This window comes from Osmerus mordax, chromosome 21 (assembly GCF_038355195.1).
Source record: "Osmerus mordax isolate fOsmMor3 chromosome 21, fOsmMor3.pri, whole genome shotgun sequence".
NCBI classification, from domain to species: domain Eukaryota; kingdom Metazoa; phylum Chordata; class Actinopteri; order Osmeriformes; family Osmeridae; genus Osmerus; species Osmerus mordax.
Window position 1 is genome coordinate 2,959,554 of NC_090070.1, and position 16,886 is coordinate 2,976,439.

The 16,886-nt window shown below is 42.5% G+C and overlaps 1 protein-coding gene across 2 annotated transcripts in view; it reads left to right on the top strand.

The window, feature by feature from the left end:
* Positions 1–16,886, top strand: part of npepps (aminopeptidase puromycin sensitive) — a 193,218-nt gene that overhangs the window by 103,967 nt on the left and 72,365 nt on the right. For both annotated transcript variants that reach the window (XM_067259120.1, XM_067259121.1), the window contains exons 14-15: positions 4,994–5,057; positions 5,178–5,317. In XM_067259120.1, coding sequence (XP_067115221.1) covers positions 4,994–5,057; positions 5,178–5,317 — 204 coding nt within the window. The remainder of the gene's footprint in view (positions 1–4,993; positions 5,058–5,177; positions 5,318–16,886) is intronic.

A 16,886-nucleotide genomic window follows, 5' to 3' on the forward strand; every position in this document is an offset into this window, starting at 1 on the left:
TCATCCGCAAAAAGCAGCGACCCGATCCTGAAGTCACCAAACCGAACGCCCTGGCTGCGCCTAGAAATTCTGTCCATATAAGTTATGAACAGAATCGGTGACAAAGGGCAGCCCTGGCGGAGTCCAACCCTCACTGGGAACAAGTTCGACTTACTGCCGGCAATGCGGACCAAACTCTGGCACCGGTCGTACAGGGACCGAACAGCCCCGATCAGGGAATCCGGTACACCGTACTCCCGGAGCACCCCCCACATGAGCCCCCGAGGGACACGGTCGAACTCCCTTTTCCAAATCCACAAAACATGTGTGGTTGGGCGAACTCCCATGCACCCTCCAGGACCCTGCCGAGGGTGTAGAGCTGGTCTACAGTTCCACGGCCCAGACGAAAACCACATTGCTCCTCCTGAATCCGAGGTTCGACAAGCCGATGGACCCTCCTCTCCAAAACCCCTGAATAGACTTTCCCAGGGAGGCTGAGGAGTGTGTTTCCCCTTAAGTTGGAGCACACCCTCCGGTCCCCATTTTTTAAAGAGGGGAACCACCACCCCTGTCTACCAGTCCAGAGGCACTGTCCCCGATGTCCACGCGATGTTGCAGAGTCGTGTCAACCAAGACAGCCCTACAACATCCAGAGCCTTAAGGAACTCCGGGCGGACCTCATCCACCCCAGGGGCCCTGCCACCGCGGAGCTTTTTTTAACCACCTCGGAGACCTCAGCCCCAGAGATAAAAGGGCCCCGATGTCCCCAAACTCTGCCTCCACGTCGGAAAGCGTGTTGGTGGAATTAAGGAGGTCTTCAAAGTATTCCTTCCACCGATCCAGGACGTCCCCCGTCGAGGTCAGCAGCGCACCATCCCCACCATATACAGCGTTGACAGTGCACTGCTTCCCCCTCCTGAGTCGCAGGATGGTGGTCCAGAACCTTTTCAAAGCCGTTCGGAAGTCATTCTCCATGGCCTCGCCGAACTCCTCCCATGCCCGGGTTTTTGTCTCCGCGACCGTTAAGGTCGCGTTCCGCTTGGCCTGCCGGTACACATCAGCTGCCTCTGGAGTCCTACCAGCCAATAAAGTCCAATAGGCCTCCTTCTTCAGCTTGACGGCATCCCTCACCTCCGGCGTCCACCACCGTGTTCGAGTGATACCGCCGCGACATGCACCGACCGCCTTGCGGCCGCAGCTCCGGTCAGCCGCCTCAACAATGGAGGCCCGGAACATGGCCCATTCGGACTCAATGTCCCCGGCCTCCCCCGAGACATGGTCGAAGCTCTCCGAGAGGTGGGAGTTGAAGCTCCTTTTGACAGGGGATTCTTCCAGCCTTTCCCAGCAGACCCTCACATTATGTTTGGGCCTGCCAGACCTGACCGGCATCCTCCCCCACCATCGTAGCCAACTCACCAACAGGTGGTGATCAGTTGACAGCTCCGCCCCTCTCCTCACCCGAGTGTCCAAGACATTAGGCCTCAGGTCTGACGACACTACTACAAAGTCGATCATCGAACTGAGACCTCGGGTTTCCTGGTGCCAAGTGCACATATGCCCTTATGCTTGAACATGGTGTTCGTTATGGGCAAGCCGTGTCTAGCACAGAAGTCCAACAACAAAACACCGCTCAGGTTCAGATCGGGGGGCCGTTCCTCCCAATCACGCCCCTCCAGGTCTCACTGTCGTTGCCCACATGAGAATTGAAGTCCCCCAGGAAGACGAGGGCATCTCCGGGAGGAGCACTTTCCAGCACCCGCCCCAGAGGCTCCAATAAGGGTGGGTACTCTGAGCTGCCGTTTGGTGTGTATGCACAAACAACAGTGAGGACCCGTCCCCCCACCCGAAGGCGGAGGGAGGCTACCCTCTCATCCACCGGGGTGAACCCCAACGTACAGGAGCCTAACCGAGGAGAAACAAGTATTCCCACCCCAGCTCGACGCCTCTCACCAAGTGCAACTCCAGAGTGGAAGAGAGTCCAGCCCCTCTCAAGGAGACTGGTTCCGGAGCCGATGCTATGCGTCGAGGCGAGGCCGACTATATCTAGCCGGAACCTCTCTACCTCGCGCACCAGCTCAGGCTCCTTTCCCGCCAGCGAGGTGACGTTCCACGTCCCTAGAGCTAGCTTCTGCAGCCGAGGATCGGACCGCCAAGGCCCCCGCCTTCGGCCGCCGCCCGTCTCACACTGCACCCGACCCCCATGACCCCTCCTGTAGGTGGTGAGCCCACTGAAAGGGGGTCCCATGTTGCTTCTTTGGGCTGAGCCCGGCCGGGCCCCATGGGAAAATGCCCGGTCACCAGGCGCTCGCCATCGGGCCCCATCCCCGGGCCTTACATTTACATTTTACATTTAGTCATTTAGCAGACGCTCTTATCCAGAGCGACTTACAGTAAGTACAGGGACATTCCCCCCGAAGCAAGTAGGGTGAAGAGCCTTGCCCAAGGACACAACGTCATTTTTGCACGGCCGGGGAATCGAACCGGCAACCTTCAGATTACTAGCCCGACTCCCTCACTTTTGCACGGCCAGGGAATCGAACCGGCAACCTTCAGATTACTAGCCCGACCCCCTCAACGCTCAGCCACCTGCTTCCATCATGAGCCTTGTTGCGGGGGGGACCCCGGTGACCCGCGTCCGGGCAAGGGCAACTGGGAACCATTGTTGTTTCTTCATGGTAGGTTTTTTGAGCCACGATTTGTCTGGTCTTTCACCTGGAACATGTTTGCCCTGGGTGACCTTACCAGGGGCATAAAGCCCCCGACAACATAGCTTCCAGGATCATTAGGACACGCAAACCCCTCCACCGCGGTAAGGTGGTGACTCATGTTTATGCTAATTGTTAACCTAACTAAACATTAACGTTGCGGCTCATGGGATTTATCTTAGTTTACCTCAATGTGTTTCCTGAGGTTGGATGTGGAGTTTTGAATGCCAATATTTCAGTAGCTTTGGGTAAGCATAAGAGGCACTTCATCCGGTACGAAGAATCTTTCACTCCAACATAAGAAAACATTTCTTGCAAATATGGCCACGGGTGTTGGTCTTCGTCACCACCGTCGTTTGTTGCGGGAGAAGCAAATGCTTCCATTTCTGCTTCCATCATGAGTGGAATTCTACTCATGTAGTCGTTCGCTAGCTAGCATCCTGGGCATCACTGGGAATCAACAAACCACAGCTTTGAGAGCACTTGTTTGCAATTGCGCATTAACGTGATTAACCAATGATTCAACTTGCAAGTGTAAGTAAGAAGATCGTAAGGCTGGAGATGCTTGGTGTTTGTTCCCGGCTTGGGAAACCCAATTCAATTCTGGTTAGATGTTCAGGGAGATAATTGACTCGTTAATATCTGACACCAATTTTAGAAATGTGCACAAGTGCGTTACCTGTAACCTTGAGCGCTAAACAGTTGATGACATGAAAATCTGGCGTAGGTGAAAATCGTCTGCTTGATCAGAGCATCAACCCTAAAGTATGCGTGTTCACTAATCAGTCATTTATCTCTACAATAATATGGATTTAACCACCGACCTAGTATGTAAACCGATCACTCAGAGGCTCCGGTAAATTCCTTCGGAGCGTGGAGATCCACTGTAAGTAACTCAGAGGCCTTAGGTTATGTTTATAATCAGTATTAGCTGCATCAACCAGACTAGATCAAAGTTTTCACCTCCGTAGCGTGATAGATACGTTTCAAGGAGAACAAGTAACTTAAAATGCACAATAATAGTTTATTATCTAAATAGTAAGATAATCAATACAATGATAATGAAATATCATCAAATACAAAACATACCTTCAGAGCAATGGTTAACAAAGGTATTCACAATGAAGACTAGGCACCTAACGCACCGGAGCTGTATCGTAAACAGAACTCAGTGATTTGTAAAAACTTCTTCCTATATACACCCAAAACTGACTAAAATGGGGACACCGGCCATATGACAGAAAGGTTGTCTGACGCATACTAATTCAAATTGGATCATTAATCAACCCTGCAGTAGACCAAGTGGTGCCCTTGCAAGACAAGGGAATATGTTAACACGTTGGTCTGCTGCAAGCACAAACTCTGTAAACCCTGTAAATTTACATGTTACAGTATTAGAATTATTACTAGAATGTAAAAAATAAAATAAGAAACAAAATCATATCAAACATGACATTAAAAGCTGTTTAGAACTATATTTACAAAAACACAATGATAATTTCAGAGTCTTCCTCGGTCCACCTTCTTCTTCAACTGTTGAGACCACCTTTCCAGAGGTGTGTCATTAAGGTGTGATTGTCATTTTAGCATTCATGCAAATCAACAATTGTCCCAGACGAGTGTCTGGGTGACCAGTGACAAAGGGGCTGCCAAACAGCCATACACAAGCTAGGCCCTCTGATTCGCCCACCACAGTCCCCGACGTTGGTCTTATGAATCTTTTTTTTTTTTTTTTTTTTTTTTTTTTAAGACATTTGATTTTGTAGCTGGTAACAAAGGTTTCAGGGGAAATGTATCACATTTCAAAAGTCACACACTGCTGCAACAGGTGCATAAGCTGATGAATGTACACAGCTTACAAAAGTATTAGGTTGAAGTAGATTTTCCATTGTAGGAGGTGTTTTAATTTGCCATACTATAGTAATGTAAACCTAGTGTTTAAAACAGATTAAGTTGCATAAAGTGCATTTTCAAGATAGCATGTTCTTCATTTTCATAACTTTCATAATTTTCATACATAAGTAATTTAAATTGCACACAAGGAATTGTCAGGATTATGCTGAAGCCTATAGTTGGCAGGATATAAAGTGCTAGTCATTTCAAACAAATAATAATATTTTCATTTAAGCTTCAGTCAAATGCTCTAGCCAATGAGCTAGTCTTATACCAATTGTGTTCAAAAGGATTACCTAAGTTGCCTACAAGATTGATTGATTGTACACAGGTTGACCCATTTAGACATCTAGACCCCCACTTGTCTGATTTTAAAAGACTTGTTTAGTTGATAGTAATTATATATTTTATTTCAGCAAGGAAATGACCGCATCCTTAAGATATCGCAAAAGAAATTCTGCGCTAGTGGACCTTATAATGGTGAGTAGTCATGCAAATGCACTCCTTCACCTATTGTCTTCTGAGCTACTAATTAGACTTCAGATGATGCATTTAATAATTTCAATAAAGTCAATTTCTATGGGCTTGTCAATTTCCCAGGTGAAGACTGTCCCAGTTGGATGGTCCCCATCAGTATCTGTACGAGTGAAGATCCCAGTTGCACCAAACTCGAGGTTCTGCTGGAAATTCCAGAGACCACTATCACCATCCATAACATCCAACCCGACCAGTGGGTCAAGGTGAGATTTCACCATAATTAATACAATAATTTTGTAAGTGTAAAAATTGTGAATAGGGTATGTTTGTCATATGTCTTATGGATATGTAGTGATGCAACCCGGTATCATGCTTTTTCGTAAATCGTGTCCTGGAGCACGATTGTCTGACTTTCTTTGTGCTACCCAGAAATATAAAAATAAAATATCATGCATATTTGTAGCACAACTATCAGACGAAAAAGCAAACACCACATTTAGGGATAGTTAGCTAACCCTAATATTGCACTTTTCTGTTATCTAACCCTATCTGTATTCCTAATACTAACCCTGCACAATTGTTTTTAGTAATTTGGAAAAACATGGCTTTACATTTACATTGTCATTTAGCAGACGCTCTTCTCCAGAGCATCTGCTAAATGCATTTCATTCTGTGCTAGTGCACAGGGCCCCTTGATGCATTTGATTAAGATGTTAGTGGAACACACACACATTCCTGGAATAATGCACTGGTACATCCATGCAAATGATGATGTAGCCTACAATTGTCTGCTATATCCAACGTTATCAATTGCCTATATTATGTTCACCAAAATGTGTTATTGGTTTTCTGTTAAAGGCCATATTGCAGGTTAAACACCACTGTTGATTAATGGGTACATGAAGCACTCAAGATATGTATATCATTTAAAATATTTCCAAATGGTGTCTCTAAATGGTGTTAAAGACCATTTTTTGTCGTTTTTGGTGTTAGCATTAGCATATTAGCGCAATTCGGTGATGACGTCACGTTGGAGTCGTGGAGGAGAGTAGCCTCAGCCTAGTACTAGAACTCTGGCGACTGACTGGGATGAGGAAGAGGTGGCAAGAACTAATAATATGTATGATGGCCAGCAGCCGTATAATTTCAAACCAAGTAGATGTGAGAGGGCAAATGAGGAATTGCTGAGACCTGATGGCCGTCAAAGCCAATTAAATGGATGGTCCGAGGAGAATGAGTGGAGAGTTGGTGAAGTGTCCTGGTGAGTTGCTATCATTTAACAATGCAGCAACGAGCACTGGAGCTAGTCTATGAACAGCAGTGCACATAGACACATATTTTTTTACTGTCAGTGAATAGCACCGAGTGAAAGTCAACGTTTTCTTTATATCTAGTGACAGTGATCATTCAGGGCCTGACATTAACTTTTTGAAGTAGCCTACATTTACGTTTCACTTTTCCATGCACTAAAGTTACGTCCGGGTAAAGATTGTGCCTTTGACCAACGAAGATCAGCTGTAATACAAATGATAACAATTGAGGTGTTATAAAAAAAAATATTTGTTACATAAAACATTTACACAATTTCTGCAGAATGAAACACTTTCTGTTATGTACTGTATTGCAGCTTCGTCCCAAGATCTCTACAGACCGTGCAGCTAATTTAATGCTCAACACTTGAACACGGGGCTTATTACTTGAAAGAGGAATTAATTACTGCGTCCTCTCAGTTACACTATCAGGGCTTGGAAATAATGTGACTTGCTAAAGTAGACAAATGGCTAGTAGAACATAACATTTCATAATAATTTCAGTAAATAAAACAGCTGCAAGACCCAGTGAAATGTTATATACAGCTAGCAAAACTAACATTAGCTAGCATCGCTAACGACATTGGCTAACTCAACTTCGGTAGGCTATCCTCAGTATTTGCAAGGCCAGTGCAAGTAACATGGCTTTTTATTTTGTTTGAGTTTTAACTTGTCCAGTTGGGCAAGTCAATTTATCTTCCACTTGCCCTACAAAAAAATCCACTTTGTCAGCTCTATTTCAGATAAGTAGACTAGTACTACCGGTAAACTTATCTAGATCTAGAAATAGAAGACATCATGCTAGCTATGGGCTAGCTATTGGCTAACTTGCCAGTCCCACCTGTAAAATCCCCCCAAGATCATCCCTAATTAAATCTTTTCCCCGACATTTCCGATTAGATGTCCCACGTTTTGATGGTACTAGCAGAGCCCATATTAGACATTCTCTGGTACTAGCCAAGTCTTTATTTCTAATTGATTTCATGTCTCAAAGCAGCTTTGGTCTGTCGTCTCCCCAACGTGACGTCATGCAATGCATTGTGGGGGAAAGAAGAATCATTGCAAAAAAGTAGTTACTTTTTCATATTATATTCCGTTTTACATTTACATTTATTCATTTAGCAGACGCTTTTATCCAAAGCGACTTCCAAGAGAGAGCTTTACAAAGTGCATAGGTCACTGATCATAACAACAAGATAGCCAAAAAACATCGCGAGTAGCCAAAATATGAAGCACACATTGTGAACAACCAAAGTAAGTGCCAAAGGGAAGAACCATAAGAGCATGTAGTTAAACAAGTTACAATTAAACAACATGAACAGCTATAAGTGCAAGTGTACCTGTGGAAAAAAGCAAGCAACAGTAATAAAACAATATATCACAGCGAGAACAAAAATTTAAATCAGTTACCACTAACCACAAGAGCAACAAGTCTCTAAGCAAGAGTCATTGTGATCCTTGAGGAAACTAACATCGGGTCAAGCGAACCGTTCCTAAGTACCGTTGTACTCCCGGAACAAGTGCGTCTTGAGCCTTTTCTTGAAGGTGGAGAGACAGTCAGTGTCTCTGATGGAGGTGGGGAGTTGATTCCACCACTGGGGGGCCAGACAGGAGAAGAGCTTGTGTTGGGACCGGGCGGTCTTGAGCGGTGGGACCACCAGGCGGTTGTCTGAAGAAGACCTTAGGTGACGGGTGGGGGTGTAAGGCTGCAGGAGAGACTTGATGTAGACGGGTGCAGTCCCGTTCACTGCTCGGAAGGTCAGTACCAGGGTCTTGAATCTGATACGGGCCATGATAGGTAGCCAGTGGAGAGAGATGAGGAGCGGGGTAACATGGGAGCGTCTGGGTAGATTGTAGACCAGGCGGGCCGCCGCGTTCTGAATCCTCTGAAGAGGGCGGGTTGCACATGCTGGGAGACCAGCGAGCAGCGAGTTGCAATAGTCCAACTTGGAGAGGACGAGTGCTTGGACTAGCAGCTGGGTGGAGTGCTCAGACAGGTATCTCCTGATCTTCCGGATGTTGTAGAGGGTGAATCTACACGACCGGGAGACCGCAGCAATGTGGGCCGTGAGGGAGAGCTCGTCGTCCATGGTAACCCCAAGGTTCCTGGCAGAGGATGAAGGGGTCACCGTCGCAGATCCCAGGGTGATTGAGAGATCGTGGGAGATGGAGGGTTTAGCCGGGATGATGAGAAGTTCTGTTTTGGCGAGGTTTTGTGACACCCATCAACATCAAATACAATGGATAACATTTTAAATGTTTATTACCAACAAGCAAATAGCGCAAATTTGTTGGAAAAATAAACCTGCAATATGGCCTTTAAGTTTTATTACCCAAACAAACTTATACAAACATCTTGACATTTAGTTCATCATATTTATCTTTATTATTTTCCCACCCCTAAGAAAACTTGAATATTTGCACTACATAAACAATGTCGGTGTCAAAATGTTCGTCTTGGTCCCAAATGCATTGCTTGTATTCGCGCGAATGTTCCGTTTGATGGTTAAGGTATAGTTTAAGTTTTTGTGGAGAAAGGTGAAGCTAACGGTGGCCACAGTCGGAATTGTCATTAACGTCACGAACACATGCGTGATTACCTGCAGTAGAACATTAGTTTAGCAGCTTGTTAACTTCTGGGAGATAGCTAGGCTAACTACCTAAAACGGCAAGACATTTAAAGAAACACCACAGGAAAAGAGGCCAGGGTGATAACTATTTACTCATTTAACATTGTGATAAAATACACAATTTTGAAATGTAATGTACAATATGATATACGCTGACATTATTAAGCTAGTACATCTACTTTCGGAATCAGTAGTCTGCTATTTCACTGAGGGGTTAGCATCATGACATTATCCTCTGTTGCCCAACACATACGACAGCGGTCTGTGACACATCTGTTTTCAATCATTAAAATAAACATTCATCACAAATAAATATTCGTTTGAGGATTTATGATGACATTAGATTACAAGTAAATGATTATTTTGTGAAATTATCATTACCTGTGGTTTTAAACCAGTCTAGCTCACTGCAACGCTGTACGCGAAACTCTGGTAAGAAAAACGATTCCACTGCGGTTTAACCTAAACTTTAGGAAGCCAAACGGCGACAGAATTTTCGGCCTAGTCCTAGATTAGTTTTTCAATTGGTGAAACTATCTGACTACCACAGGGCTTAAAGTATTCCGGCACCATGTCGGATGTCCGGCAGTTTTTTGGGAACTTACATGCGGTTTAATATTTTTGAGTCAATTGATTTCACCTACCTACCAATCATATGAGAGGAACGCAGCTATAACTAACGTTAATAAACCGAATTCTGATTCAGATTGTGTTACAAGCCTATCAGAAACAGAGCAGGGCGGGTCCTGGCAACACTGTGTAAATGAGATCCATACGCCACTGTATTTATAAGTCTATTTTAGTCCTTTGTTGAATTCATGCAGTAACTTGGACAATTAAATAATAGGGCTGTCAAGCGATTACAATATTTAATCGCGATTAATTGCAAATGTATTCAATTTATTACATTATTACCCCAATAATGTTTGGGGGGGTGAAATACCATTAAAAGGGTGTACTTAAAAACCTCAAATAACTGGAGGATAACAAAAGGAAATTGAGACATTTTTATTCACTCACACATAGGCTGTACAATATTGAACATACAACATATTGTTATATATTTAGGAAATGTAATCTCAAATTTAACACATGTAGTCACATACTACAGTGTCCGTATAACAAGTTCAGATGGAACACAACTTAAATTGTGGGGGAGTTTTATTCACTCACAAACTATACTGATTTATAATAAACATCCACAAAATTAGACTTGTTCTAGAATATAAAATACGTTTAAGACATGTACAGTATCATTCTACGGTATCCTGCTCCATAATGTTCTAATCTCACTCAACAAAACAAGCCCTTACAAAAATCTATCAATAAACCTCTCAATAGAACCTACTTCAGATACTTAAGCAACCACAGATTGGCCTTAATTTTGAACAACACAGTTTATATTTTGTTGACCCAAGCCAGCTGCTCAGACTCAAGTCTGTTCACATTTCCAGACAACAGGGCAGCTTGCTTCCTTTGCAAGTGTTGTCTGCCGTATGTTACTTGTGCGAATGCTGCTGCTGCTACCTCTGTTGCTAGCTGTGTGCTTTGCATGCATGTGATATTTTAGGCTGGAAGTACTCCGGTGATAACTAAACTCAGCCTGACAATCAGTACACACAGTCTTGGTTTTGTCAACCGAGCCGTCTGGCAACTTTTTGAAATGGAACTTCCCATCTAAAAGCCCTCTCTCCATCATTAAGCTACCGTCGGCAGTTGAACAGGTGATTCCCAGGGTCAAAAAGAAATCTGCGTTAAAGGCACGCGATTGTTTTTAAATCTTAAAAGTGAGATCGCGTTAACTCGTCAGTGTTTCCCCTAGGTTTACAGCTTTGGGGAGGGGGGCGGCGACCATGTAGCGACAAATGACACGCCGTCGTGTAAATAACATAAAGCCATTTACTTTGTTTAAAAGAGCAAGCTATAGACCTGTTTTATAGGAAAGGTAACCGTAAATGATTTATTTTGTGATTGGGCGCAATTTATTTTATTAACTTGACCTTCCGGGGGGGGGGGGGGGGGGGAAACACTGCTCGTTATTATCGCGTTAACTTCGACAGCCCTATTAAATAAGTAACTGTAATAATATTACTCAATGTCAAAAATTACATTTAGTCATTTAGCAGACGCTCTTATCCAGAGCTCTTATCCAGAAATTAACACGTTATATTACTTTGTTAGTCACTTAAGTAATAATATTATGGAACATGTTATATTACACAACACCTTACCCCCAACACTGGCTAGCAGCAGTAAAAAAGTGACTTAAAAATACGTTTGTGCACATTTATTGCGGAACATGACTTGTCATTCACAATGACTTGCCATTCTTAGCCACTGGTCACCCTGTGCAGAAAACTGCACAAAAAAAGTTCCGGACAAAAGGACTGCCTTCCATTTAACAAACAATTCCCAAGATCCGTCAATCCATGACCAGACTCCTTCTGAATCATCAAAACCAGAATTTTCAGACAATTCCTTAGCCAAAGTACGCATGTTTGATAATGCTCTAGTGACAGACCCATCACTTTCTGTATTATTGGGAATATATGTACAAAATACATCCTTAAAAAGTACACAAACACCCCCTCTTTCAGCTAACAACATGTCTAAGACAATTCTGTTTTGCCATGCCATCTCTGAAGTCTTAGCCAATTGTTCTGCTAACCCGGAAATCGCATCAACCGTATAATTAATAAAACGTTGCTGATTATTAACCGTACAATGCACACAAAAGATTCACTCAAATCCCGCAGCTACCTGATTTCTATCTTTAAACTCAGTTGGCACTCCAATGTCATCTATGTAAATTCCACTATCAAAAGACCCTACAGGCGCAGCTCGTCTCTGTCTACCTGAACCAACCGTCGTATCACTCAATGGTTTAATCAATGTTTTACTAACTAACATAACCTTAGCACATACTCTTACCCATCCTCTTGGTAACTGTGATCTAATCCTGTCCCCACAATACCAAAATATGTCTGCTATATCACGTCCTGGATATAACAATGGACTAGAAGGTGGTGGAGATTTGTCTTTCCTCACTATCTACAATAACAAAGGTTTCCCTATAGTGACATGGATGCACCGTACATGTACATCTCTAAACTGTGCTGCTTTACAGTCTACATTAACTGTCCAAGTTTGTCCACAAATTCCAGCCTTCACTTTTCCTTCACAAAAATTCCCCACAAACACCTTTTTTATAATATCAGAACTTTTCTCAAAACATTCAAACTTCTGTCCTGGAGCAGTTACAAAATCAACTAGAGAGGGTACAATTTCTGGGGAAATTGTAGGGTGTGCTTGCTTGCTTCGGTTGCAGAGGGGTCAATTTTTTAATGAAATTTTTACAACTGATATTTCTGTATATTTTATATCAAAAATGCATAACCTACTTATTATTTATAAAGATTACATATAATATATTTTCTGCTAATTTACAACTCAAAATAAAGAGTGAAGAGTAGAATGAATAGTTGTCTTCTCATTCTCCCTGCAAGAGGGAATGGTGATCAGCAGCCTCATAGTTGAATCAAAACGAATACATTTTCAAGCCCGGTGTAAAAATGGACCTAATCTCTATGACTTAAACGTCATTTTAAGTTTTTCCCTTCTCGTGATATTTTCAGGCATTTAGCCTTCTCATATTGCATTCATTCATTAATAAAGAACCCCCTTTGAAGCTTATTCTAACAACAACGTTACCCGGCAGTAGCTATCTCAGATGGAATCGCAATTCAAATAGTACCATCTGCTAACTGAAAATATGCCCCCAAAAACGTAAATAAGCTTGACATTTATTTAGGGGAAAATCATATTCATAAAAATCTCAGTGGTAGCGATCATTGTCAGTAACATGGCAAAATGCGAAATAGCCCTGTGTGGAGAAGCTGACCCGGTAAATTGTACTACTACAGTACAGTAGACTGTGTTCTTCTTGTTAGCGATTCGTTGGTTGAATTCAATGTAACGTTCCGTTGTATGGTTTAGGCTGAAATGAATCATTTTCATGAACAGATTGACAAAGTTTAGGCTGTGGCAATGGAGTTCAGGTTAGTAGTCACTAGTCATAGTTTCACCTATTGAAATACTTTTGATTTAAGTAAGGGTAATGCCGAACATGTGCCGCCATTTGACTTCCTACTGTAAACAGCTGTGGAGATGTTTTTGTTAGGTAAACTAGGCTACAGCGTTGCATTGAGCCACACTGGTTTGACACCACAGGTAATGATAATTTCACCCACAAATTGTTTACTTGTAATCTAATGTCATAATAAATCCTACAACGAAAATGTATTTGTGAGGAATGTTTATTTTAACGATTGAAAACAGATGTATCATAGACCGCTGTAGTATGTGTTTCCCGGGCAACAGAGGCTAATGTCATGATGCTAATGCTTCAGTGAAATAGTAGACTACTGTTTCCGAAAGTAGATGTACTTACTTAATAATATCAGCTTATATTGTACATTACACATCAGAATTGTGTGTCATATCACAAAGTAAAATAGTTAAAAAAAAGTTATCACCCAGGCCTCTTTGCTTGTGGCGTTTCTGCAGCTGCCTTGTAATAAAGCTATAGTTAGCCTAGCTATCTCCCAGAAGTTAACGAGCTGCTAAACTAATGTTCTGCTAGAGATAGTCACGCAAGTTTTCGTGACGTTAGTGACGTTAGTAGCGTCAGTGACTGTGGCTAGCAAGTTAGCCACCGTTAGCTTCGCTTTTCGCCACAAAAACGTAATTTCTACTTAAACCGTGGAAGGGAATGTAAATACAAATACAAGCAACTCAATCACTACCAAGACGCAACATTTGACACCTATGTAGTCCACATATTGACTGAGGCTTTGAGGGGCAAAAATAAATATCAACTATAGAGGGTACAATTTCTGGGGAAATTGTAGGGTGTGCTTGCTTGCGTCGGTTGCAGGTGGGTCCGTCCTCTAAGTTTTTCCCTTCTAGTGATATTTTCAAGCATTTAGCCTACTCATATTGCATATTTCATTAAGAACACCCTTTGAAACAGCTGCGAACCCCCTTTGAAACAAGCTACTGTAACAACGTTGTCACTGGCAGTATGGAATCGCGATTCAAACAGTACCGTCTGCTAACTGAAAATATGCCCCCCGAAACGTAAATAAGTTTGTCATTAATGTAGGGGGAAATGGCTAATTCAAAATAAGGTTGCTAGAGGCAAGCTAGCTGCTGTTGCTTCACATTTCACTGATTGTTTGAAAGCGCCGGAAATGAGTTTCTTTTGACGTAAAGTTTAGCTGTGGCATTGAAGACAGTACTACACACTGCCAGTGGGCGATCCGAGTCTGACTGAGGCTAACGTCAAAACCAGCCGCGGTGTCACTCAAATTCCAAGTTTTACACAAATCACAAAAATATGCTGACCCGCTGGCTATCTTCGCAATCGCCATATCTTTAAAACACTGCTCGCCTTCTGATTTTTGATGTAGAATTGACCCTGGTATGAAATTAAGAAAATACTCATCAGAGATCGACAACAGCTGACGCAATTGTCAACGGAGGCTGACGGGGCTCTCTCGTAGCAAACCAATCAAAGTTTTTACAGCAACCTACATAAAAATCTCACCATCTGGCTGTCTTCACAATAGTCATATCTTCATAACATTGCCCTCCTTCTGTTTTTTGGTGTAGAATTGACCGAACTATAAAATTACGAAAATACTAAACTGCAATGACTCTTGCATGGCTGCCGCCTAGGCAGTCTCACGGGCGACCCGCACTCGCTAAAATTACAAAGACTTTCACAACCTAAATAAAAAATCTGAGATGGCAGTTCCACTTGAAATTGCTTTCTCAACAAAACCCAGTGGTTGGTAATTTTGGGGGTTGGCATTTTTCACTCATAATCCAAGCTCCAATTTGCATGCTAGAACGTCTATATCACGTTGTATCCATGCGTCGTTGCTAACGTGTGCTGACGTAGTGACGTAGGCTAGCACTGGTACCCTTCGTTGACAGAAGACACTTTTTGCCACAAAACGTTGTAACCTCCTAAACTGTGCAACGGAGTGTAAATAAAAATACAAGCAACTCAATCGCTACCAAGACTAAACTTTTGACATCTAGGTTGTCTATGTTGTCCAAATATTGACTGAGGCTTAGGGGGGCAAAAATAAATAATAATAAAAATAATAATAACTAGAGAGGGTACTATTTCTGGGGAAATTGTAAGGTGTGCTTGCTTGCGTCGGTTACACAGGGGTCCGTTTTTAAATGACATTTTTACAAATGATATTTCTGTATATTTTATATAAAAATGAATACTTATTATTTATAAAGATTACATAGATTTAAAAGCATTTTTTCTTTGCTGCTCATTTACAACTGAAAATACGAGTGAAGTGTAGAATGAAATAGATGTCTTCTCATTTCCCCTGCAAGAGGCTGCCTCATCGTTGAATCAAAACGAATAAATTTGGCAGACCGGTGTACAAATTGACCTAATCTCTATGACTTACACGTCATTTTAAGTTTTTCCCTTCTCATGATATTTTCAGGCATTTAGCCTACTCATTGCATTCATTCATTAATAAAGAACCCCCTTTGAAGATTATTCTACGACGTTACCCGGCAGTAGAAGATGGAATCGCGATTCAAACAGTACCATCTGCTAACTGAAAATATGCCCCCCAAAACGTAAATAAGCTTGACATTTATTTAGTGGAAAATCGTTCATTCATAAAAAGCTCACTGGTAGCGATCATTGTCAGTAACAACGCAAAATGCGATATAGCCCTGTGTGGAGAAGCTGCCCCGGTAAATTGTACTACTACGGTACAGTACTAGACTACTGCTGTGTTCGTCTTGGTAGCGATTGCGTTGGTTGAATTGGATTTAACGTTCCGTTGTACGGTTTAGGCTGAAATTAATTATTTTCATGAACAGATTGACAACGTTTAGGCTGTGGCAATGAAGTTCAGGTTAGTAGTTAGACTTTTGATTTAAGTAAGGGGAGTGCCGAACATGTTCTGTCGCCGTTTGACTTCCTAAACAGCTGTGTAGATGTTTTTGTAGTGTCTCGCGTAGGCTACAGCGTTGCAGTGAGCTACAGTACACTGGTTTGAAACCACAGGTAATGGTAATTTTACCAACAAATCGTTTACTAATGTCAGAATAAATCCTACAACGAAAATGTATATGTGAGGAATGTTTATTTTAACGATTGAAAACAGATAACGCTACATCATAGACCACTGTAGTATGTGTTGCCCGGGCAACACAGGCTAATGTCATGATGCTAATACTTCAGTGAAATAGTAGACTACTGTTTCCGAAAGTAGATGTACTTCCTTAATAATATCAGCTTATATTGTACATTATACATCACAATTGTGTGTCATATCACAAAGTAAAATGAGTAAATATTTATCACCCTGGCCTCTTTGCTTGTGGCGTTTCTGCAGCTGCCTTGCAGTAAAGCTATAGTTAGCCTAGCTATGCCCCAAGTTAACATATGCGAAACGAATGTTCTGCCAAAGGTAGTCACGCATGTTTTCGTGACGTAGTGACGTTAGTAACGTCAGTGACTGTGGCTAGCAAATTAGCCACCGTTAGCTTCACTTTTCGCCACAAAAACGTAACTTGAGCCTAAACCATGCAACGGAACGTAAATCCCAATAGAAGCAACTCAATCGCTACCAAGACGAAACTTTTGACACCTAGGTTGTCTATGTAGGCCAAATATTGACTGAGTTTTAGGGGGGCAAAAAGAATAATAATAATTATATAAATGTGAGAGAACAAAGGTTGTGCCCTTGCCGAAGGCAAAGCACACCCAATTATATCTTCTTTCCCCTCGCTCTCCATTGTTCCAGTGAGCACCTTAATCTGGAAGCAATTGAAATCCATGG